Below are 26,248 nucleotides of genomic sequence, written 5' to 3'. Positions count from 1 at the left end.
AAAGTAAACATGATGGTGCGTAAAAAGTTCATGAACTCATTGGAACTGTCAAAACTGTCCTGGAACTGTCAAAGCTGTCAAGGAATTGTCAAAGAACTGTCAAGCTATCAAAGAACTGTCAAAGGACACTAGATGAGTTAGCATGGGTCAGTTTGGCAAATTTGTTGCACTGGTAATGAGAGGTTGAGGGATGAGGGCTGGAGGGTTGTTTTTGTTTTAATCTTTTTTAAAGTAACTTAAAGTGCCAGAGCACCCAGCCTGCTTCTGCATCCAGCAGCTTTCATACTCATCCCAGGGCAGTGGTCTTCCCGACTTTCATTCCTGTCCAATACCCACCCCCACCCCCCGTACACCGGACCGAACATTGCAACGGCGGGTAGCTATTTTTAGATGTTAGTTTGCAGAGCCAGATATTTTCACATCTCTGCACACTTGTCCCGGGCATGGAAATCTGTGCCCAGATCTTGCTGCATATTGACGCAGACTGCTTCAGTCAATTAATGTAAGAATTGGATTAAATATTGTTTAAGGATTAGGAATTACAATGTGAATTTCATCTGGTGGTCCCTTTGGTAGTGAATGTGTTAAATATGCATGTTCCTGTGCTGAATTCTGGCAGTTATTGCAATATAAGGACTGTTTGCTTACCTGCTTGTGAGCATGATCATAGGAGTTGATGTGATTATCAAATTCTTGATGTTTGTAATATTGTTTGTCACACAATTCACAGTAGAAGTTGGCCTTCAGATCCTCCAAGGCTTTTGCTATTGCTTTTTCCTTTTCAGCATAGTCCTGTGAAAAAAATCAAAGAATTTGTCATTCCGAAGGATGTTGCATTTCAAAACATTCCGGAACCCTGTCGTTCTCTGTTGAACATTTAGTAATTATGCAGCCCTAAGCATCTAACACTCTGACTCCTTTTATGTAGATTTTATTTTCATTAAAAAAACGAGTGAAATAAATATAAGCAATTCCAAACTCAAACATTAATATTTAAAAATGATTTGTCAGTCTGGCACAGACCCCGTGATACCTTGCATTAGCAGGAACCTGTAACAGACCAAAGCAAAATTTAATCTCATAACTTTTCTAAACATATCCAGGTCTCTCATCACTGTCTTTTGAGTTTAAACATTAACTGACATTCAATAGATATTCTATTTAATGTCAATGAGCATTTTTGCAAGATTTAAAATCCTCCCCCCCCCCCCACCCCCCTCCCACCAGTGCATTTGAAGTTGGGATGGCACGTAAACCACCTTTCCCCCCACCCCTCACCCTGTCCACCATATTACAGAGGACAGGTAAGGATTCAAGCAGCTCATCTGCCCAAAGGCCTACTGGGACCCATGAGTGGGCATTTAACTGCCACTTAAAGGCCTCAATCTGTTTCCGCTTCAGTTTTTCATCTCGCTGGGGAAGGTTGGGTATGTCAAGCAGCTGGGCAGCTTTGAAAGCATGGGCTACTGTTGGGAAGGAATTGGATGAGTGCCTTTTTTTACAGGATTACCTGTGCCCAGTGGGGCAGCCCCCAAGATGGTACCACCAATTTGTGCTTCCCTCCAACCTTTAAAATTATCCCCCACTTTCCTCCTCAGCATAGTCTCCAATCCCTGCCCAACCAAAATGCCCTTTCAAGTTCTGGAGACATCTTTTTCTTTGCTGGGGACTGTTTGTAGTCGCAGCCGTGGCCATTACTGCCCTCTGGCACTGCTGAGACTACAGAGCTGTCCCTGAGAAGACCCACTCACCAGTAATTTTGGCCACCCTGGCATATTATTGTTGTGAGGCAGTCAGATTAAAATTGGTAAACTGCCAAATTTTCAACTGGGGAGCCCCCATAAAATTCACCCCAGTGGCTTTCATAGGTTAAGCCTGGGTCACTTGTGTTTGTTGCATTGCAAGATCAGACTAATGTCCAAAGGAATTGAATATAATTCAATAAGTATTGAGCCCTATTTTAACATCTCTATAAATTGTCCCTTCAGTTCATCAAAACTTTGACAACTATGGGGAAGAATAAACCTCTAAATAGATGGTAAATAATAATAGTGACAATGGCCTCTGTCAAATTCATGATTATTCAAACTATTATCACTGCATTGAAAATTTATGCAAATGATTTCATCTTTATGTTCATAGAATTGCAGTAGTTTTGCTAGTTCAAAGTGCCACAAAGTTCCCCATGGGTATTGCTGGCTAATTTCAACAATGGCTGCAGATATGGTTGGTGATTTCTGGATGATTGTGGAAAATCGAGTGATGCTGGCGTTTGCTCACTCAGAGACAACTTCTTTCTTGCAGTAATGTTGAAAGCATGTTGAAAGCATGTCATTCTGCAATTGAGCTGCTCTAAAAAAACATCCAATATTATGGTTCGGTAATTATTCTGTGCCATTGAGCCTGCTGTAACACCGACTTGAAAATTTGAAGCTTCCGTATTTGTGCCATTCAGGCTTAGTGTGTTTTCCACTTTGAATTCATCCTTAATTCAGTCCTGCTTTTTCTTATCTACAGTCAATCAATCTATCTAATTACTTCTTTTCTACCATTTAGCACACATTCCCTTTATCACCCTTGGTAAAAAGGTAAACTGCTAATTTAATTATTCCACCATTATTTCATCCTTTATATCTAAAATATTTTAATATTACCCTCTATGCTCCCTGCTGTTTTTTCCAATCCTTTCCTAAGCATTTCTTTAATTTTTGCTTCCCCTCTTTATTTTCTATGCTGCTTACTTTTCATTTCATTTATTAGCCCCAGATTTCGCACAGGTGTCTCTTTAAGTCTCATTTTAATTTATTGTACAATAAACTTTACCTCACATTCTTTAGTTCTCGTGCAGCTGTATCTGCATCAAATACTGTTTGAAAGATTCTTATTATGTATTCGCTAACTTATCTATTAAACTTTGATTTATTTGTGCTAGTTTCCTTTGTGTCTCATTAAAAGTGTTTTTCCCACTCAAGTCCTTTTATTTTGGGCTGCATTTCTAAACCTAATTATGTCCCCAGTTGTTCTCTTACCCGTACATTGTCTACTCGTTAAATGTTAATCCCCAAAATGTAATTGCAGTATTGGGCACATTGCACAAACCCTTTACTTTTACCTAAATTTATCTGTGAATAATTAAAGTCACCCATTATTACCAATCTGTTGTTTTTGTATTCACTCCAATTTATATCAAAAATCTCTCTCCTATTTGTCAGTTCCTAATAAACTCCCAACAGAGTTACAGTTCCCTTATTATTCCTAACTCTAAGCACATATTTTGAGTTTTTCAGTATCCCTTACATCGGGCGAACGTCTGCGCTCTATGCCACTAAGATCAGAAATCCCGATTGGACGGAAAATCTCACATTGACCCAAAAATGGAACTTGCACCGGGTAGCAGACCTGTCCCCAGTGTCTGTTTCTGACCTGCCGGCCATTGCGGGCTTCCCGTCCCACGCAATCGGGAACATGCAAACAGCACATCTGCATTCATTTGAATGCGACTAAAGGACTGGAATCCCGAATCTCCACCGCCCCCCTCCCACCCCAGTTATGCTCCGATTTCCACCCCCCTATCCCAGCAGGAACTCCACTCCTTGCCCACAGCCCAAGCCCACCCAACCTCCAAGACCCTCGGGGGACCTTCCCTATGAAACCTGGCAGCGGAAGCGGAGCACATGAGCAATGGGTTAACCTCCTTGACCCCCATCAGGATGCAGAGTGCCAGGCTAGGGTGTCACTGCAAGGGTGTCAGTGGCATGGTACCAAGGGACAATGCACAATTTGCAATTCCAGGGCAGGGCCTGAAGCGAGGCCGGGTGGATGGCTGAGGAAGAGTGGCTAAGGGGGAAGGAGGCTGGGGTCACTCTCATACGTGCGGGGCATGGGGGTGACCTGTTATCGCCATGGCGGGGAGAGGATGGACCTCTTTGATGAGGCCTTGGGGTGATCCCCCTATCAGCAGGGGCATCAACATTTGCATTGTGGAGGGGGAGCTGTCTCTGGCTGCTGGGATCGGGGTGTTCATTCAAAATGACTGCCCAAAACCAATTAGTGCAGGGAAACCGGCATGCTGACACCTATGCTTGATTTTGTACAGCAAAGATATGGGAATATCACCTACGCAACGCTCGTAGCGCCAGCGGGACACAGTCCCAATTTCCGCTGGCAGGAGCACTTAGTTTCTGAAACAGAGAATCCAGACCATCATCTTTGCATGAAATGGAATGTTTGATAATGCAGCGAAACCTCTTTTTTTCTACCTATTGTTCCTAAATGTTCTTCTTCTTATTATTATCCAGGAATGTTTAACTCCCTATCTTGTTCTAGTTCAATAACTAAATAATTCTATTATATCATGCTCTCATTACAATTTCTGCTTGTAACTCATCAATTTTATTCAGAATAATTTGTACTTTAAACACTAATAGAATTCAAAGCTGCCTCCAATTGACAGTGTTACTCATTTTACTCCTTTATCATTCTGATTTATGCTTTTTCACTCTGCTCTTTTTCTCTTTTGAATTACACAAAGCTCTTCTCCATTTCTCCATTTTTGTTTCTTCATTTTATTTTTTCTTCTCTTTATTTCCAGATTATTTTTCATTTTCATAATTGGCCCACTAACAATTTTAGTGAAGCTCATCTGTCTATGCCAATTCAGTCCTTGATCTGATCCCAATGTTCCAGAGATTTTAACTCCTTTTTTCTTACTTCTTTAACTGGGTCACGTATTTATCACCCTTACCTTAGTATTCCTATCCAGAGTACAATGTGGCACTGAGGTTACTAAATTAAAGTCTTACTTTTTTACCTTTCTCTGAATTCCTAAAATCCTAATTTGCAAGATCTCAATTCTGTTCCTTCTCATGACTTCGACATGAACTATGGCTTAGCACTGTTTTTGTTCCCTCTACGTTTTCTTTTCCATCTGTTCTGCTTTATCCCTTATCTGGGCCTCTGGGAGACTGGGAGATATTGGGCGCGATTCTCCGACCCCCCACCGGGTCGGAGAATCGCCGGGGGCCGGCGTCAATCCTGCTCCCGCCATGTCGCGAATTCTCCGCCACCGGTGATTCGGCTGGGGCGGGAATCACACCGCGCCGGGAATCCCCCGGCGATTCTCCGGTCCGCAATGAGCCGAAGTCCCGCCGCTGTCAACCCACGCCAGCCAGCGTGGATTGAACCACCTTTGGGATGGCGGGACACGGCGGCCCGGGCGGGCTCCGGGGTCCTGGGGGGGGGCGCAGGGCGATCTGGCCCCGGGGGGGTGCCCCCAAGGTGACCTGGCCGCAATCGGGGCCCACCGATCCGCGGGCGGGCCTGTGCCGTGGGGGCACTCTTTTCCTTCCGCCTTCGCCATGGTCTCCACTATGGTGCAGGCGGAAAAGACTCCCCCCACTGCGCATGCGCGGGGATGCCGTGAGCGGCCACTGACGCTCCCGCGCATGCGCCACCCGGCAAAGTAATTTCCGCGCCGGCTGGCGGGGGGGCTGGCGGAGCACCATAGGCCTTTCCCGCCAGCTGGCGGGGCGGAAATCAGTCCGGCGCAGGTCTAGCCCCTCAAGGTAAGGGCTCGGCCCCTCAAGATGTGGAGAATTCCGCACGTTTGGGGCGGCGCGATGCCGGACTGATTCGCGCCGTTTTGGGCGCCGGTCGGCGGACATCGCGCCAATTACGGAGAATCCCGCCCATTATTCAGGACTCTTGCCTGGAGCTACAAATTCCCCCAATTCTAAATGCAGATTGAGGGATAGCTGAATACTTCAACTCAGTCCACAAGCATGAACATAAACTTCCAGTCACTTGTCATTTTAATTTTTTCCCTGACTTCTTCTCAAACCTCTCTGTCCTTGGCCTCCTACAATATTCTAATAAAGTTCAGGCACTCACCACCCTCTGTGTAAAAGATCTGCCTCACACACCTCCTCTAAACTTTGGCCCACTGACCTTAAACCTATGCCCCCTAGTTACTGACCCCTCCAGCCTGGGAAAGAGTGCCTGCGCAGCCACACTATTCCTGCCTCTCATAATCTTGTAGACCTCGAGCAGGTCGCTCCTCAATCTCCGTCGTTCTATAATGAAAACAGTCTGAGTCTATTCAGCATCTCCGCATACTTAACACCCTCCAGACCAGGCAACATCCTGGTAAACCTCCTCTGCACCCTCTCCAAAGCCTCCAAATCCTTCTGGTAGTGTGGTGAACAGAATTGTGCATAATACTCCAAGTGCGGCCTTACCAAGGTTCTATACAATTGTAGCATGACTTGCTAGTTTTAATATACTCAACGCCTCGTCCAATGAAGGCAAGCATTCCATATGCTTTCTTGACTACTTTGTCCACATGTGTTGCCGCTTTGAAAGATCTGTGTACCTGTACGTCCAAATCTCTCTGACTTTCTATATTCCTAAGAGTTTTGCCATTTACTGTATATTTCCCTTCTACGATAGACCTACAAAAATGTCTTACCTCACATTTGTCCAGATTAAACTCCATTTGCCATTTCTCCACCCAAGTCTCCAACCTATCTGTGTGCTGCTGTATCCTCTGATAATCCTCAACACTATCTGCTACTCCATCAAACTTGGTGTCATCTGTGAACTTACTGATTAGACCAGCTACATTTTCCTCCAAATCGGTTATGTGTACTACAAACAACAGAGGCCCCAGCGCCGATCCCTGTCGAACACCACTAGTCACAACCTTCCATTCAGAAAAACACCCTTCTACTGCCATCTCTGCCTTCTGTAATCGAGCCAGTTCTGTATCCATGTTGCCACCTCATCTCTGATTCCGTGTGATTTCACCTTTTGTACCAGTCTGCCATGAGGCACCTTGTCAAAGGCTTTACTGAAATCCATGTAAACAACATCCACCACCCTTTCCTCATCAATTATCTTTGTCACCTCCTCAAAAAACTCGATCAAGTTAGTGAGGCACGACCTCCCCTTCACAAAACCATGCTGTCTATCGCTAATGAGTCAATTTGTTTCCAAGTGGGTATAAATCGTGACCCTGAGAATTCTCTCCAATAATGTACCTGCCACCGACGTGAGGCTCACCAGCCTATAGTTTCCTAGATTATCCCTGCTACCTTTTGTAAACAGCGGTACCACATTAGCCATTATCCAGTCTTCTGGGACATCACCTGTAGCCAATGAGGTTACAAAGATGTCAGTCAAGGCCCCAGCAATTTCCTACCTTGCTTCCCTCAGTATTCTGGGATAAATCCCATCTGGCTCAGGAGGCTTATCTACCTTAATGTCTTTTAAAACACCCAATACCTGCTCCTTTTCGATGTCAATATGACCCAGACTATCCACACACCCTACCCAAGAATCATCTTACACAAGTCCTTTTCTTTGGTGAACACTGATGCAAAGTATGCATTCAGTACCTCACCCAGTTCCTCTGGCTCAACACATAAATTCCCCCCACCGTTCTTAAGTGGTCCAATCCTTTCCCTGGCCACCTCGTGGAAAAGTGTACTTGAAGCATAAAATCAGCCACAATGTCAATGAATGGCTGTTACATCTCTAACTTCTTCCAATTTTGCTGGTAAGTCATCAGCCTGAATGTTAATTCTGTTTCTTCGACAAATGCTGCCTAATTCGCTGAGTACTTCCTGCATTTTCTCTTTGTTTGAACATTGTTTGTTCTATTTTAAACTAAGATAAATAAGAATGATTTTACAATTTTACTTTAAAATCTGATAAATATGACATTGGCCTGAATTTTCCGGATGGCAGGGTCTCACTTCCCACTGTCCAAAGAGTTACCTGCTGACTCTGACTGCCCCGCAGCGATTTCACACTCGGAGCATTGAGTGGCTGCAGGTGGGATTTCCGTCCCTCACTGGGGAGAATAGGGAAGGCTGGGGGTGCAAAGGGGCTAACTGGGGTCTCGGGGAAGAGGCCGAGGGGGAGGACATTTGGTGGCCACTAGACCTTAAGTGTGGAAGTGGGGCGGGGGTGTCTGACTTCAGGTGGGGCTTCCAATGGAGGCAACCCACCCCATCCCCCATTCCTGCCTGAGATGTAACTTCTGTTTGGGTTTTCTCCATGGATGTTTAATCTTCCCGCCAGCCTAAAGATTGAGGCTGAGAGGGCAGCACGGTGGCACAGTGGTTAGCACTGCAGTCTCACGGCACCGAGGTCCCAGGTTCGATCCCGACTCTGGGTCACTGTCTCCCCGTGTTTGCGTGGGTTTCGCCGCCACAACCCAAAGATGTGCAGGTTAGGTGGATTGACCACGCTAAATTGCCCCTTAATTGAAAAAAAAAGATTGAGGCTGAGCGGGAAACGGCCCTTTAGTGGCCAATAGTTGGTCATAGAGGTGGGGCATGAACCTGGAGGGAATCCTGGTCGAGATTCTCCACTCCCGCGTCGGTTGGGAGAATCGCCTGGGCCGCCAAAATTTCCCGGGACGCCGGTCCGACGCCCTCCCGTGATTCTCCCAAGCGGCGGGCCGCCAGCCGGAGAATCGCCGGAGACACCAAAAATGGCGATTCTCCGGCACCCCCGCTATTCTCAGGCCCGGATGGGCCGAGCGGCCAGGCCAAAACGGCGGGTTCCCCCCGGCGATGTCCACACCTGGTCGCTGCCATCGGGAACAGCGCGGGAACGCTGGGGGGGGGGGGGGGAAATCGGCCTGCGGGGGGGGGGGGGGGATCCTGCAATCCTGCATCGGGGGGTACCTCAAATATGGGATGGCCTGCGATCGGTGCCCACCGATCGTCGGGTCGTCCTCTCTGAAGGAGGACCTCCTTCCTTCCGTGGCCCCACAAGATCCGTCCGCCATCTTCTTGCGGGGCGGACTCGGAGAGGACGGCAACCACACATGCGCGGGATGCCGCCGCCAACCTGCGCATGCGCGGGTGACGCCAGTTATGCGGCGCCGGCCGCGTCATCTATGCGGCGCCGCCTTTACGCGGCGACAAGGCCTGGCACGTGTAGATGACGCGGCCCCGATCCTAGCCCACTGTCAGGGCCTGAATTTGTCGGGATAGGGGCCGTTTTGCACTGTCGTGAACCTCGACGGCGTTCACGACGGCGTGGGCACTTCGGCGCGGGAGTGGTGAATCCCGCCCCCTGTCTTTTCAATTTCATGCTCCATGCAATGCTATTTCTTCTTCCCTCACCCCCCACCACCTAAAATTCCAGCAGTGAGAGACCATAAAATTATGACCATTGTCTTAAAGTTTCACTTTGTCCCATTTCTGCCTGCGATTTCTAACATAATTTGAAAATGAGAATTGCATGCTCTTATCTACACTAAATAAAGTCCATGATTGATGATAGCTGGGTTTTCTCACGGAATACAATATGGTAAGATTGGTGTTGTTTAATGCTGCCTCCTTTTACCTCGGATCGCACCACCTGTCTCACAAAAATGACCAAATAATGCGTTTATCTGATTTTAAATAGGATTGATCTGGATGCGACCAGCAGTTCAGTTCAGTGAATTGTTTCCACAGAATTAATTCATGAGCAACTGAGCCATTCGGTTTTTCCTGCTGAACTGTTTTGCTCTCTGGGGTAAGTAAGAGAAGTAAAGTAAAGTCACCATAGTCCCAGATGACCATAGACTCCTGTCCCTTTGTGGGGGAGAGTTGACTTGTGGTGATTTAACCTGAGGATCACCACACCTCAGGTGAAAGGGGAAGGTTCAGAAGGCGGGAGCTTCAAGACTAACCTCAGCCGTTAGGGGAATTGAACCCATGCCATTGGCCTCACCCTGCATCACGGGCCAGCTGTCCAGTCAACTGAGCTGCTGTCTGGGGTGTCGCAGTTAGTTCAATACTTCTTGCTCTTCAATATCGATTACTCGCATATCATGCAGACGTGAATTGCTTCACCGCCATAAGAAAACCTGATTAAATAGTAGCTCTGCTCTGTGGCCAAATAGAAAATACTGATTCTTTTAAAATTTTTTTCATCTGTTTTGATGAAGCATTTCAGTTTTCCAGAAACCTGAATTCCAGAACACAAATACACGCTGTGTATGAAATGCAGCATTAACCTTGAAAAATCCTTCACATTAACACTCCAGCTGGCCTGTACAACTTATTATCTGAGAACAATTAATATAATCCCGTAATGCTTTGTGCAAAAGTGTTACCGCAACTTTGAGAGTTACATGTCACACAAATAATGGAATGTGCGAATTTGCTTGTTATAGTATTGATAGAAGGAAACTCATGAAGGTTTTCCGGTTTAATGTAGAAATACCTCTCATTTTGCAGAGCTTGTCAATTTTCATTCTGCCTTTTCGTTATCCTCTTTCTATAGACATTAGAAAATGCGCAAACTATAAAGAAACATTTGATGTAAAATTGGAACAATTTGTGTTCATGCATTTATTATAGAAAATGATGTTGTACACTAGCCTTTCACAAAGAGCAGTCAATCACAAAGTATCAATAATAATGATTCTTTAACATTTCTCAAGCTAATAATTAGCTATAACTTGTTTAAATGCCAAGCAATTTTTTAATCCATTGAGAGTGCAAATACTTTTGAATAATGGCTTCGCAGCAACTTCAAGAAATCATTTTATTGAGACTCTCTATCCTGTGGACAATATCCTGTGGTAACTCACAGCATTTTGGATCTGGGTAACAGACGCTGAAAGCAAGTCGATCTCTGTTAACACAGAGTTTGAAATCCAGATGGATTTTGAAAACCCCTTGCGTGAAAAGGTGCTTGCTGACATCACTCCTGAATAGTCAAGCTCTAATGTTAAGATCATGCCACCTAGATTTGTGTGATTGCATCACCAGAAATCTTCTCAGCATCTTCCAGACTAAGTTCCTAAATCATCTTAAATACCTCAAGTAGACAGCCCATGGGCGGGATTCTCCGACCCTCCACGCCAGGGGCGAAATTCTCCCCCAACGGCGCGATGTCCGCCGACTGGCGCCAAAAACGGCGCCAATCAGACAGGCATCGCGCCGGCCCAAAGGTGCGGAATGCTCCGCATCTTTGGGGGCCGAGCCCCAACATTGAGGGGCTAGGCCGACGCCGGACGGATTTCCGCCCCGCCAGCTGGCAGAAATGGCGTTTGTTGCCCCGCCAGCTGGCGGAAATGGCGTTTGGTGCCCCGCCAGCTGGCGCGGAAATGCGGCGCGGGAGCGTCAGCGGCCGCCGACAGTTTCCCGCGCATGTGCAGTGGGGAGAGTCTCTTCCGCCTCCGCCATGGTGGAGGCCGTGGCGGAGGCGGAAGGGAAAGAGTGCCCCCACGGCACAGGCCCGCCCGCGGATCGGTGGGCCCCGATCGCGGGCCAGGCCACCGTGGGGGCACCCCCCGGGGTCAGATCGCCCCGCGCCCCCCCCCCCCCCCCCCCAGGACCCCGGAGCCTGCACACGCCGCCTGGTCCCACCGGTAAATACCAGCTTTGATTTACGCCGGCGGGACAGGCAATTTCTGGGCGAGACTTCGGCCCATCCGGGCCAGAGAATTGAGCGGGGTTCCCGCCAACCGGCGCGGCCCGATTCCCGCCCCCCGCCCAATCTCCGGTACCGGAGACTTCGGCGGGGGCGGGATTCACGGCGGCCAACGGCCATTCTCCGACCCGGCGGTGGGTCGGAGAATGACGCCCCAGAATCGCGCCCGGCGCGAGGGCAGAGAACAGCCGTTCACACCGGAAATCCGGCGCTTCCGCGATTCTCTGGTCGGGGCGCCGGGCGATTCTCCCGGCCGAACTCCCGCTCGTGTGGTTTACATGTGGTACCACCCGGCGGGAGCTGGAACCCCGCGGCTGCGTTGGCGGTCCTGGTTGGGGGGAGGGGCGGGGGGGGTTATCTGACACCGGGGGAGGCCTCAGCGGTGTTCGAGCCCGCGATCAGGGCCCACCGATCGGCGGGCCATCGCGATCTGCGCGGGCCCGCTGTGTGGCTCCACCATGTCGGCGGTGCTCACGCCAAGGTGGGCCGCGGTGCACATGCGCGGACCCGCTTGCGGCCGCTATACGCATGCGCGGCCGCACAGTCTGGCTAGCAGGGTCCAACCGGCAGCCAGAGTTGCGGGACGCACACGGGGCTCTACAAGCCCCCTGGAAAATGGAGAATCACCCTGGACCTTCGAAGAAAAAGCCCTGATTCTCACCCATTTTGCGGCGGGCATGGGGACATGGGGCCTCATTCTCCGACCCCCCAGCGGGTCGGAGAATGGCCGTTGGCCGCCGTGAATCCCGCCCCCGCCGGTTGCCGAAATCTCCAAAGGGAGAAAAGTCGGCGGGGCGTTAATGGCTCCACTGACGCCGGAGAATGTCACGGGTCTGCGCAAGGCAGCCGATTTTCGGCCTGCCGATATTCTCCCTTCCGGATGGGCCGAAGTCCCGTCGACGTGACGACCGTTCACGTCGACGTAAATCAAACCTCCTTTTCATCGGCATGAACCTGTGCTCCAGGTTGACGCCGACCAGCGTGGAGGTGAGTGACGGCCTGGGGGGTTGGCCGCTGGGCAGGCGATGGCGTGGCCGCAGTCTGAATGTGTGGGGAGAGGTGTGTCTCGGGTTGTGTGTGTGTGTGTGTGGCGGGGGGGGTGGTTAGAGTGGGCTGGGCTCCGGGGGAGTGCCGGGAGGGGGATCCGTGCCAGGGAGGAGGATGGGGGGTCCGTGCCGGGGAGGAGGTTGGGGTCCGTGCCGGGGAGGAGGATGGGGGGGGTCTGTGCTGGGGAGGAGGATGTGGGGGTCCGTGCAGGGGAGGAGGTTGGGGGGGTCCGTGCCGGGGAGGCCGATGGGGGGTCCGTGCCGGGGAGGAGGTTGGGGTCCGTGCCGGAGAGGAGGTTGGGGTCCGTTCCGGGGAGGGGGACCCGGGCCAGGGAGGGAGATGGGGGGTCTGTGCCGGGGGGGGGGGGAGTGGGGGGGGGTCCGTGCCGGGGGGGGGGATGGGGGGGGGGTCCGTGCCGGGGAGGGGGGTGGGGGGGGGTCCGTGCCGGGAAGGGGGATGGGGGGGGGCCTGTGCCGGGGAGGGGGATGGTGGGTCCGTGCCGGGGAGGAGGTTGGGGTCCGTGCCGGGGGGGGGGGGGGGCCGTGCTGGGGAGGGGGATGGTGGGTCCGTGCCGGGGAGGAGGTTGGGGTCCGTGCCGGGGAGGGGGATGGGGGGGGGGGGCCTTGCTGGGGAGGAGGTTGGGGTCCGTGCTGGGGAGGGGGATGGGTGGGGGGTCCGTGCCGGGGAGGAGGATGGGGGGGTCCGTGCCGGGGAGGAGGTTGGGGGGGTCCGTGCCGGGGGGGGGGATGGGGGGGTCCGTGCCGGGGAGGGGGATGGGAGGGGGGTCCATGCCGGGGAGGGGATGGGGGGTCCGTGCCGGGGAGGGGGATGGGGGGGGGTGGTCCATGCCGGGGAGGGGGGGTGTGAGGGCAAGTGAGTTGGTCCACCTGGCCAGGTGCCAGCCTCCAACAGTTGGGCCCATGCGGTCCATGCCACCTGGCTGGGGGGAAGGAGGGGATATGGGCAATGATGACATGTCGTCGTCCCCCCCCCCCCCCACCCCCACCAGGCCGTCATGTTTTCCGATCATCCAGCGATGTTGGCCGCCGTGGCGGCAGCCGCTAATGTCCATGTTGCCCTGGATGAGGAGGAGGAGGAGGAGCGTGCCAGAGAGGCGGCGCAACCTGCCGCAGAGGGGCAGGCGGCAGCCGCCCAGGCTGGAGGGACACCTGACCGACAGGCGAGGAGGGGGAGGAGGACGTCGCGGCCCCACGGCAACGGAGGCACCCGAGGGCGCCCCGTGTGTACCGGCCCCGGCAGTCATACCAGGACCTCACGGACCGGGAATGCAGGAGGAGACTCCGGATGAGGCGGGAAACCGTGGCACACATCTGCCACCTGCTGGCACACCTGTCACCGGGTGGCACTGGCGGGGGACACCCTCTCCCCGTGTCCGTCAAGGTTACGGTGGCCCTGAGCTTTTATGCAACGGGGTCATTCCAGGCACCGAGTGGGGACCTGTCTGGCATATCGCAGACATCGGTGCATCCGGGCAGTGACAGATACCCTATATGCCATGGCGCACCGCTACATCCGCTTCCCTGTGGACCGGGCCAGCCAAGATGCCCGGGTCATGGGCTTCTCTGCCGTGGCCGGGTTCCCCATGGTCTAGGGCGCGATTGATGGGATGCAAGTCGCCATGCGGCCACCTGCAGATAACAGGGCCGTGTTCACCAATAGGAAGGGGACCTATTCGATGAACGTACAGGTGGTCTGTGACCACCGCATGATGATCCTGCAAGTCTGCGCCCGTTACCCAGGCAGTGTACACGACTCATACGTGTTGTCGCGGTCATCCATCCCCAGCATGTACGAGGGACGCCATCCCCGGCTGAGGGGCTGGTTGCTGGGCGACAGGGGCTACCCATTGCGATCGTGGCTGATGACGCCTATACGGAGGCCACGCAATGAGGCGGAGAACCGCTACAATGATGCCCATGTAGCGACAAGGGGAGTGATAGAAAGGTGCTTTGGTGAGCTGAAGATGCGTTTCAGGTGCCTGGACCTCTCTGGGGGCACCCTCCAGTATAGGTCAGATAGGGTCGGCCGCATCATTGTGGTGTGCTGCGTCCTGCACAACATAGCCCAGCAGAGGGGCGATGTGCCGCAGGCAGAGGAGGGCGGAGTGGAGGAGCAGGAGGAAGAGGCGCAGTCCTCCCCAGATGAGGGGGATGGGGGCAATGATCAGGGCAGACGGGGTAGACACAGGCGGGTGGCTGTCCACCGTTACCGGCTGGCCCAGCGGGCACGGGACAGACTGATAGCCACCCGCTTCACTGACTAGATGGGCGTGGGAATCGGGTAGTATGGCCACAGACCGCACTCCATGGCAACAGCCGACCACCCACACCCCCCCACCCATCCACCCACCCAGCACCCTCACCCCCCTCCCCAACCCCACCTACCCCACCCGCATGCACACCACCCCCCCCCCATTGCCGATCCACCTGCGGCACAACGGGCCGGGCTCACACAGTTGCGGGTGGACGCGTGTCTATTGCAGGCCATGGAGGATGATGACAACCCGCCCTGCGGTGAGCTCCTGGCTCCACATCGTTGGACTATGTCTGACCCATGGCCACAGTACCACCATCCACCCGGACCATCCCTGCATGCGGCTGTGACACTGCAGCGCACGGTCCTGTCCTCTGCCCGGGGGGATGTTGATGGCGGCACAGGGGGAAGGGGGCAGACTCACCTGGGGCTGAGGTAAGACCACCCCTCACACACACACTTGCGCTCAACGTACATGACACCCTCGCACGCTTTGGACAGAGCACAAAGGCAGCTTTTGTAGGTGTAACATTGACTTTAATAACCAAACGAGTTCATGCACGTGCCCTAGCCCCTAAAACTCATCTGTGCCCTGCACCCGTGTCAACTTACTCAGTGTCTAATTGTTTGGCCTTACGGGCCCTTTGACTACGTCTACGTGGTTCCCCAGACGGTACAGCAGAAATGGAGGTGGACTCCTGTGATTCCTGCCCTCTGACACTGGATCCCTTTGGCAGCTGTTTCCTGGGGCGTCCTGGCCTAGATGGGCCAGGCTGCGGCCCGGGCGACTGGGATGGCGAGCTGCCAGCCTGTCCTGCCCGTTGCCCACCCGATGCACCTGGGATGGAAGGGGGGGGGGAGTCCGAGGTGTCGCGGTGTTCCGGGACCTCCCCTACAGGGGGAGCCAGGACGGACCACACCACCTCCTCCTCCCTCGGGGTGCCCGATGGCCCCCAGGCCTCTACATGGGTGGGGGATGTGAACGGACTGGCCATCTGACGCCCCCCGACATCTGGCGCTGCCAGTCCTGGAGGCCCGTGCTGGTATCGACAGGGGTCTGCAGGTTTGCAGCCATGGAGCCCAGGGGGTTGGCAAACCCTGTCTGTGACAGTGCGACGCCGGCTCACACGTGGCCACTGGCGCCGATGCCCTCAGCGATGGCCTGCAGAGACTGGGCCATGGCCTGCAGAGACTGGGCCATGGCCTGCTGAGACTGGGCTATGGCGTTGAGCGCCTCTGCCATCTGGCGCTGGCACTGGCTCATGGCCTCCTGTGAGAGGGCAGCCATGTCCTGGGCCACAGACGCCGCCTGCACGGAAAGCCCCAGGCCTCGCAAACCGTTCCCCATGTCTGACATCGTCGCACCCATTGCCTCCACCGCGGACGCCACCCGTGCGGTGTCGGCCTGGGTGGCACGCATGACCGGCACCACTTCCAGCTCCTGGACGCGGGTGGACTCCCCAACCTGTGACTGCAGCCGCCGCAAGCCGGCCGTCACCCTCTTCGCTCGTCTCCGGGTCGGTGGTTGCATCGGATCTATGTGTGGGTGTGGAAACTCCAGGAACCCGGGATCCATCTGGGCGGCAGATGTTCGCTTGGGCTGGGCTGCCCTCCGACCGCCCGGCCCCTCTGCTGCTCCTACCTCCACCTGCTGTACCGGGACGGCTGTGTTGTGCGCACCAGTGAGTGTAGCAGACGCCTCATCACTAAAGTGCCCAACCGAGGTGAGTGTTTCTGCGATGGTGGAGGGTGTTGGTGACAGCAGTGGCGTTGTGTCGTGCTCTTCGTCCCACTCTGAGTCCATGGCACTTTGGGGTGGGGGTTCGTCTCCACCCATCCACTCTGAATCACTGTCCGGTATTTCGTCTTCCTGGGTAGTGCTGTCCCGGGTAGGGGTGTCCTGGGCAGTTGTGTCCCGGGTAGTGGTGTCCCGGGTAGTGGTGTCCCGGGTAGTGGTGTCCCGGGTAGTGGTGTCCCGGGTAGTGGTGTCCCGGGTAGTGGTGTCCCGGGTAGTGGTGTCCCGGGTAGTGGTGTCCCGGCTAGTGGTGTCCCGGGTAGTGGTGTCCTGGGTAGTGGTGTCCTGGGTAGTGGTGTCCTGGCTCGGATGTGACGGGGGCCTGTGGCTGCCCCCCTCGTCGCTGGGTGGTCGCTCCCGCACGTGACGGGGGTGTCGTCTCCCTGTTGCTCCAGGTCTCTCCGTCTCCCGTGGCCTCCGAGGGGCATCCTGCGGGCGGTCTGCATTTGCAGGGATGGGTGCCTGGACGTTTGGTCCTGCGATACACAATGAAGCATGCATGGTTAGACACGCAGGCAGTGATCAGGTGATATGGGGGAGGGGGATATAGGGGAGGGGGGATATGGGGACGGGCTGTCGGTGGCTCACTTGCTAGTACGCCCCCGACCTCTGCATCAGCAACCTCCCGGTCCTCAGGTCCGCCAGCCAGTTCCAGGGCCCTTTCCTCGTGTTCGGGGGGATATGGGGGAGGGGGGGATATGGGGGAGGGGGGATATGGGGGAGGGGGGATATGGGAGAGGGGGGATATGGGGAGGCTCACCCTGCCTGCTCTGACGAGGTCGTTCACCTTCTTGTGGCACTGGGTGCCTGTCCGTGGTGTCAGGGCCGCAGCGGTGACGGCCTCTGCCACTTCCCTCCACAGACGCCGGCTGTGGCGTGGGGCAACTCTGCGGCCGTGCCCGGGATACAGCGCGTCCCTCCTCTGCTCCACCGCGTCCAGGAGCGCCTCCACATCCTGTGACTCGAACCTCGGGGCTGAGCGGCGGCCAGCCATCCAGTCGGGTGTTCCGGTCGGGTGTTCCGGTCGGGTGGGGGGAGCAGCGCGGCCTTATGAGCCGTCACGCCGTGCGGTGCGTATGACGCTGCACGGCGTCAACCCCGTGCGCAAGCGCGGATCCCGTTACATCGCTGCTAGCCCATTTCGGGCCGGAGACCTTCGACCCATTTTTCCGACGTGACGTAAGTCGGATTTGCGCCGTTTTTTGCGCCGATCGGCGGACTTTGCGCCGATAACGGAGAATTTCGCCCATGAGGTCCCAGAAGGGAGAATCCCACCCAGTATCTTTCTAAAGTCAAGGGAATATTTATTCAGCCTGCCCCATGAAGTTAACACTTTAAGTCCTGATGTAATGCTCGGTATGCTCGGTCAATGTGCACTGTAACATATCCTTCTTGAGGCGTGGCTATTTTGTCCAAAATTACATGCGATAGTCCAAGAGGTGCCTGACCAAGGCTCTGTTCAACTGAAACATTATGTGTGTCCCATTATAGTCCAGCCCCCTTGAGACAACGGTCAGCATTCCATTTTGTGTCAGCCAGGGCTTAATTGGTACAATCTTCCATCTGAGTTAGAAGGTTATTGGTTCAAATCTCACTCCAAGAATTCAGTGCAACAATCCAGACAGACTCTCCAGGCAGGATTTACCCTCTTTTCACGGCGGTGGGAAATTCTAGTCCCACGCCGAAGCATGGGTTTCCCGGCAACAAGGACAATCAATGGGAACTCCCTTTGACTACTGCGGGACAGGTAGATCCCGCTGGCGGGCCACCTCCGCCGCCGAAAAAACCCGCGACGGGGTGGTTGGTAAATCCCGCCCTCCAGTAAGATTTCCGCGCTGTCAGAGGTCCTGCTTTTTTTGAATCTCGCTCTCGGGTGAACATAAAAGATTTCATGGCATATTTCAAAGAAAAGTAGGAAAGTTATCCCCGGTGTCCTGGCCAATATTTATTCCTTAATTAATATCCTAAAACATCACTTATCTGATTATTATCACACTGCTGTTCGTGGGATTTTGCTGTGTTCGTATCAGCTGCTGGGTTTTCCACAGTGACTACATTTCAAAAGCACTCTATTGATTGTGAAGCACATTGAGATAGCTGGTGGTCATGGAAGGTCCTTTATAAATGCATTTTTTTATTAGCCTTTTTGGACTTATTCACTGGTTTTAACTGATTTGTGTACCTGTACCATAAAATTCCTGTTTCTCCATCATTCCTTATCTCTTGCCAACAAGAAAATATTCAATGTCTGACTGGGATCCAAAATGGATAACCTTACAATTGCCCACATACCGTGCTGCCCACGGCATAGTGGTTAGCACAATTGCTTCACAGCTCCAGGGTCCCAGGTTCGATTCCCGGCTTGGGTCACTGTCTGTGTGGAGTCTGCACGTTCTCCCCGTGTGTGCGTGGGTTTCCTCCGGGTGCTCCGGTTTCCTCCCACTGTCCAAAGATGTGCAGGTTAGGTCGATTGACGATGATAAATTGCCCTTAGTGTCCAAAAAAGTTAGGTGGGGTTGCTGGGTTACGGTGATAGGGTGGATGTGTGGGCTTAAGTGGGGTGCTCTTTCCTAAGGGTCGGTGCAGACTCGATGGGGGCAAATGGCCTCCTTTTGCACTGTAAATTCTATTTTTAAAAATCCTATGTGAAGCTCATTTGACCCAGTTTTACCTATTCCTTTAACCTGTCCATGTCCCATTTGTAACTTTCTCCTTCTATCTCCAGAACTTAACATAGCTCCTAATTCAGCATCGTCTTCAGAATTCAGATATGCAACAATCTACGCCTTCATTCAAGTAAGTGATAAATACAGTGCAAAGCCGAGACCCAGGATAAGTCCCTCAGAAGCATTATATATGGCAGAGTAGGCACAGAGTGCAGCAGCACATGTATTATGTGATTCTTTACTGCAATTGTACAGAAAACAGTGTTCCCCTTTCCAATGATCAGTCTGAGACGATAAAGGTTTGCACTGAGGTTCATTCAGTCACCTTTACTTGTGCCAGACTTTGAATTAATTCATTATTAAACGTTCACACAAAGGGTTCAAGGAATGTCACTCTTAATAATGAATGGTCTATTTTTAAAATCTGAGCTGACGTATGAGAGCTTAAAGTATTCAAATTATGCAATTTTAATAGCTTGCATATTCAGCTTGTCTATTCCACCAGCCAGAATTATGAATAGTGACCATTGATGAATTTGCTTTTCCAAACATTTCAATGACATTACACTAAGCCTTAACATTCTGTTACAATATTGCTATTGCAAATATCAAAGACTGCATAGCTCTCTAGTATGTGACATTCTTCAAAACTGTTGTTTGCTCAATCAATGGCGGATGTATAACTACAGAGAAACAGAAATTGAAATAATCATGCTTGCTTCACGATTTGTGTTCGCATTGTAGTTCTATCTCTTTGACCCCCAACTCTTTGCCTTTTTTTTGTCATAGTTCTCCTCTTAAACACCTTCACTGATTTTACATTTATGGCCTTCTGGGTTTGGGTGTTCGACATTCCTAGATAATCTTTAACCCAAATTTAGCTCAGTTTTCTGCCTGTTAGCCTGGCCAAACCCATGATGGACTACCAAAAATTATGATGGGGGAACCTTGAATTCAAATTTCCCACCTGGTTCCTATCAGCCACCATTTTGATTGGCATAAGAATAATGGCAGGTGGTGACCCAATGCTCACTCAAAGTGACAAAGTGATTCTGAAATGCAATGCAAGCTGGAATAATTAATTGTTCTCCTCCACGACCCCCCCCCCCCCCCCCTCCCATTTCCACAGCCTGATAACAGGTGATCAAAGCATTTCTCTGGGATAAATACATTATCCAGAACAGGGTTTCCTAATTCCTGCCTTCTTTTCTGTCTGTCCTGGTCTATTGTAGTAACTTTGATACTGCTTATGAATAAATATTGGGCACATGTTTGGATGCTTTAATGGTTTTTATTTTCCATGCAATCAAATCAATATATAATTATTAATGAAGTTAAGAATTGGAATTCCTAGCTAATACTGAGATTGAATCTTCCACTGCCTCCTCAGAAATTACTTGGTTCCAGATCCTTTTTATTGCTATTTTACCAGCAGTAATAGCTGTTGTTAGTTGAAGTAATTTGTCTATTATTGGTACTAGTAATGCTGCACTTTACTTGTTTTGCACTTTCAATGCCAATTTCTCTAAAATGCTAGAATCTTAAACAGAGCAGTGCCTGGCTGTTATTGTTCTAAAAAAAACTCTTTTCAATGACATAATATTATGACCAGGAAAATTACCTTCTTGTACCAAATCATTGTTATTTTTGTGTATTTATTTTTACTATTACTGTACTTTTCACCATTTCTTTCCTGCCACTGGAATTCTCAATTCATTCGCTCGCGTGCAGGATTATCCAACCCTTCCAGCAGTGCACCCCACTCGCGGGTTTCCCAACAGCGTGGGATGTCTTCAATGGGAAATCCCATTGACAACGGCAGGGACAAAGAATTCCGGTGCCAGCGAATGGCACACTGCCTCCCGCCTCCGGGAAACACATTGCTTGGGGACCGGAGAATCCTGTAAATAATGATCACACTGCCAGGGGTGAATATATTTGAATTCTTTGATCCTCCAGTTGCCACCATGACAGCAAACTGAACCAAGTGGTAGAGAGTCAGACTGGCTGAATAGTCTATTTCTGCTCCTATGTCTTCTGTTCTTATGGCACGAACTTCCAATCTGATGACTTGGTGGGGGGGGTGTATGCTGAAGTTGTGCAGCATGTGTGCAGGAACAGAGAATACAACAGCCTACCTGCAAGCACACATACAGCTACAGAATCTTACTTTAAAAGGTTACACAAGCCATATTGGAACTATATTGTGAATTCAGCTATTTAACTCTGAATACTGGATATCTCTAACCCTATTATGAAACTCATTCAGACACAAAAGTTGTAAGGTTCCCTGGTGATTTTTTTTGGGGGGGAAGATTGATCTTTTTTTCTACTTCGTCCTGTTTTTGTAATCCTCTAATGGCCTAATGTCAAACTTAAGATATGCTTTGAAATATCCAGTGTATCCTCCTGTTGCTACACATGACCGTGACAGTTAGGTCTTGATGATTATCAGCTACGCATAGCCAAGTACTGAGGGGTAGGTACATCTTGGGATTGGAAACCTTCTGGAACAGATGATGAATGCATACAAGTCACTTCTGTGGCAGCCATATTCCCACAAGCATGGATTATGGAGCTGTAAGTGAGAAACTTCAGGAAGCAATGTGTAAAATATGGGATTAGCTGCCAGAATTCCAGCTGCTCAGTCTGTCATTGGTAATAACACAGAAGCTCAAGGTTTAACTCATTCACTGCTGCATGCCATTTACCCTCAATTGTCTTATAATCATATCACTGAGGTCATGCTAGTCTCTTAAGCAACATTAAAGGTGGAATTCTCCATTTTTCTTTCTATGTGCAGTGACGGGTGGTTCTGGCAGCGTTGTTGCCGCTGGCAAGTCTGGTGTGAACTCACCCCCAATTCGGCTCCTGCAGCCTCATTAATCACACACGAGGGAACATCTCTCCAAATCACCTGGCAGACCGGGAACTGACTCATTTGGCCAATGTCCAGGAACCATGTGCAAACACCAGTTTAGTACACTAATACCACTCTCTTCAGCCCACCATTCTTCACGTGATCTTGCAGGATGTCCGAAACCCAGCGGCAAAAGGCTAGCAGCCTCAAGAAAAAGTCTATACCCTGTCTTTACCACCATGCCCTTGAAGCCTTGATTCCAGGAATCTGGGTGCGGAGACATGTCCTCTACCCAAGGGAAAGGTTCAGGAGGCACACCAACCTCACTTCTATGGCCTGGGAGGCTGCTGCCTAGGACATGGCGACTGGCATCCCCAGCAGAAGTATATCACAATACAGGAAGAGCCAGGTTAAATCCTTTCTCTGCTCCCTCCAATATCAAACTTCCAACATGATACTTTCAAATCACCACCATCTCATCTGTTATGTTGCTCACACTCCATCCTCTGGTTCTTCTGGTGAGGGATCATCTCTTTGCATAGTCAGATTTTGAGAGGTACAAAGCAAACTGCGATCATGTAGGAAACCCTCCAGTGCATATTGCAGAGAGCCACCTGAGCAGACCAGGCATCTGAATCATATCTTCAGAATTCCACCCTATGAGGGAGAGTGTAGTGCTGTGAGTAGCGGTGTACCTCTCCTCGGCACGAGTTTGAAGGCAATGCATTGGAAGCACAGCCACTGTTTAAGTGGGTAGGCTTATTACTCAGCAACCATCCCTGCAAACATTCTGGATCCAATCATTGTTGTGGTGGACATTCCCACCCTTCACCCGAGCCCGTCAACGCAAGGTGCCTAAGCCCCAGGAGAATCTCAACCGATCCCATCGAGAGTCTGCATGCATCCCCTTCCAGTAAATGAAAACCTCTTTGTTTGTGAGTGTTTCGGGCAAACTTGTCGGGGTGGCACAGTGGTTAGCACTGTTGCTTCACAGCACCAGGGACCCGGGTTCAATTCCCGGCTTGGGTCACTGTCTGTGCGGAGTCTGCATGTTCTCCCCGTGTCTGCGTGGGTTTCCTTTGGGTGCTCCGGTTTCCTCCCACAAGTCCCGAAAGACGTGCTTGTTAGGTGAATTGGACATTCTGAATTCTCCCTCGTTGTACCCGAACAGGCGTCGGATGGTGGCGACTAGGGGATTTTGACAGTAACTTCATTGCAGTGTTAATGTAAGCCTACTTATGACACTAATAAAGATTAAGAACAAGTTCTGAATAACTTTTCCCTTAATTGTACCACTCCAATGGGCGGCACGTGGCTCAGTGGTTATCACTGCTTTCTACGGGCTGAGGACCCGGGTTTGACTCCTACCCTGGGTCACTGTCCGTGTGGAGTTTGCACATTCGCCCCGTGTCTGCGTGGGTTTCACCCCCACAACCCAAAGATGTGCAGGTTAGTTGGATTGGCCACGCTAAATTGCCCCTTAATTGGAAAAAAAAATAACTGGGGACTCTAAATTTATTTTTTTTAAATTGTACCACTCCATATTGTTACCATTCTTGTGGAGGCCAATAGCTATAAACAAAAGATTTGAGTTCTCAGTGACCAACTTAATATTTCACTAAAAGCAACATCGAATAAACATCTTTTAGTAAGCAACTAATGTTCTGAACTACAGAAAAAATTACCCTTCTTTCTACTTTAAAGTGACAGACATGCGCAAACTGCATACATATACATTACAACACGCTCGTCACACAATTATAGTCTTTATAGGAAACAGCCCACAGCTACTCACAGCTTCCAATGTGTCCCTGTTTTGCTGAGTTGTAATGTTGAGTGACTGTTGAAAGGTTCTTTCCTCGGTTTTGGGAGAATTTCCAAACCGGCGATCAGCAGTAAGATCCACTACAGCAGTTCCTCCTCTCAGCCTTACCAGGTCAAATCTTCCTGATTCCTTAGATTGTGATGAGATGAGTCTCTTTGATTATCCACATTCTGCTTGGTAGTTCCCAGAAATACAGCACTCTCTATCCTGCTGACCACATTACCTGCAGCCTTTGTCACTCTTTGAGACCTCTCTCTCTCCCCCTGCCCCATTTATCTTTTCTGTCAAAAGAATTAGACATAACGATCCAAATTTTCATTGGGTGAGTAAAGATCCGCATTGAAGCTCCTATTCCATAAGTCACCCCCCCAAAACCCTAGGTCACCCCCAAAACCCAGCACCCACCATTTTCGCCAGGGATGGAATGGGAAGGAATTACAGTTTGCATATCTGTGGTTCACGGAAGCAATTGCACATGTAAAAGTGCACTGCTTTAAAACAGATTCAATTTTCGTTCATAGGGGCGGGATTCTCTGATGGCGAGTCAGAGTGCCCGCGCCGTTGTGAACACCGTCGCATTTCACCACGGCGAGAAACGGCCGCGGGCATGATCGATTCAGGCCCCTAAAAGGAGCCAGCAGCGGGGCCGCGAGAAACGCGGTGGGTGTGGTGCCAGAGCAGCGGCGTCATCGTGCGACACCCGGCTGATGCCGCGCTGCATCATTTAAAGTGCACGATCTGCGCACAGGACCCGAAGGATCGAGATGGCTGAGGCCCGCCGTGCTGCTCCCAGGTTCTGGGACAGTGATCTCGAGATGCTGCTGGACGCTGTAGAAGAGCGCAGGGTAAGACGTGGGCACCGGTAACCATCCAACACTGTGAAGCGCGGCTGGCGTGAGGTGGGCACCGTGGTTAACGCCCCCCGCTCTGGAGACCAGTGCCGAAAGAAGCTCCACGACCTCACGAGGGCTGCCAGGGTAAGTACCCTGAGGGTTCCCCCGGGCCACAACATCTGCGCGTCTTGATGCTGACCGCCTAACTCTGATGCGTTCGTCCCCCCCCCCCCCCCCCCCCCCAGCAGGACAAGACTGCTCACAACCAACGTGAGCATACAAGAACCGGAGGGGGATCACCTGTGCTGCACCCCCTCACCGTCCATGAGCAGAGGGCTCTAGATCTCGCTGGGGGAGCCACCACCCGGGAGGTAGCGCCATGCCAGATGGGAGGCGCAGGACCAAGTGAGACTCCCCTGTCTGGCTACACTCCCTCAGCGCGTCACCCGCCCCCCCCCCCCTCACACTGCACCCCCTCACACTGCCCCAAGCCCCCCCCTTTCAACCCACCCCGTGACACATACCCCTCCACCCCCTAAACACCCCCTGACAATGCCCCCTCCACCCCCTAACCCTCCCGACACTCCACCCCCTCACACTGCTCCCTCCACCCACTCACACCCGACTCCGTGTGTCTAATGATACATGCCTCATTGTCTTCCCCAGGGCCAGGAGCTGATCATGTAGGGACGTCTCGGACAAGCCCCCGCCGTCCAGCTGCAAGCTCATCCACCCTCATGGATGCACGGCAGAGGGGGAAAGGAAGACGGACAGCAGGGCCCTCCTCTGAGGCCGGGGCACTGGAGGGGTACGCACAGAGGACGGACAGACACAACACGGACGAATACAGGACGGACAGTCAGGACACTGATGGCCGTGAGTCGGATGAGGGCTGCGAGCCAGGACAGTGTCGGAGAGAGGATGGGGACTCTGAACAGTGACGCACAGAGGACGGCCAGACAGTCGACGAACACACCGGACACGGCACCTAATGTGGGCCGCGGACTAGTTGCATCAGTCCAAGGATCGACCCAGGAGACCCCAGATCTGGGGACAGATGAGGAGCTTGAGTTTGCGGCACTGCTGTCACCCACAACACCCACCATCCCAGATACACTCACCTCGGTTGGGCACATAAGTGATGAGGCTTCGGGGTCACTGACTGGTGCGCACCACACAGCCGAACTGGTACAGCAGGTGGAGTTAAGAGCAGCCGAGGGGCTGGACGGTCGGAGGGCAGCCCAGCCCCAGCACCCAGCTGCCGCCCAGATGGTTCCCGGGTTCCTGGACTGACTAGACCCACCCACAGACCTGATGCCTTTGGAAACCCAGGGAGTGGACAACGGGATGACGGCCGCCTTGGAGGCAACGGTTTCGGCCATGGGTCAGGTTCTGCAAGGCGTGGGGCTTGATGTGCACACATGATCCGTGGCCCAGGACAGGGCTGCCCTCTCACAGGCAGCCATGCGCCAGAGCCAGCTGGACATTTCCGCCGCACTCCGGGGT

The 26,248-nt window shown here is 52.0% G+C and overlaps 1 protein-coding gene across 1 annotated transcript in view; it reads right to left on the bottom strand.

Annotated features, from left to right (window-relative positions):
- Positions 1 to 26,248, bottom strand: part of znf804a (zinc finger protein 804A) — a 524,329-nt gene that overhangs the window by 129,043 nt on the left and 369,038 nt on the right. Inside the window, exon 2 of the mRNA XM_072477717.1 lies at positions 649 to 792. Within this exon, the coding sequence (XP_072333818.1) occupies positions 649 to 792 (144 nt within the window). The remainder of the gene's footprint in view (positions 1 to 648; positions 793 to 26,248) is intronic.

The sequence above is a fragment of the Scyliorhinus torazame genome, chromosome 2, assembly GCF_047496885.1.
Source record: "Scyliorhinus torazame isolate Kashiwa2021f chromosome 2, sScyTor2.1, whole genome shotgun sequence".
In the NCBI taxonomy this organism is placed as follows: domain Eukaryota; kingdom Metazoa; phylum Chordata; class Chondrichthyes; order Carcharhiniformes; family Scyliorhinidae; genus Scyliorhinus; species Scyliorhinus torazame.
Note: the sequence above shows the minus strand (reverse complement) of the source record. Positions and strands in the feature narration are given on the sequence as shown.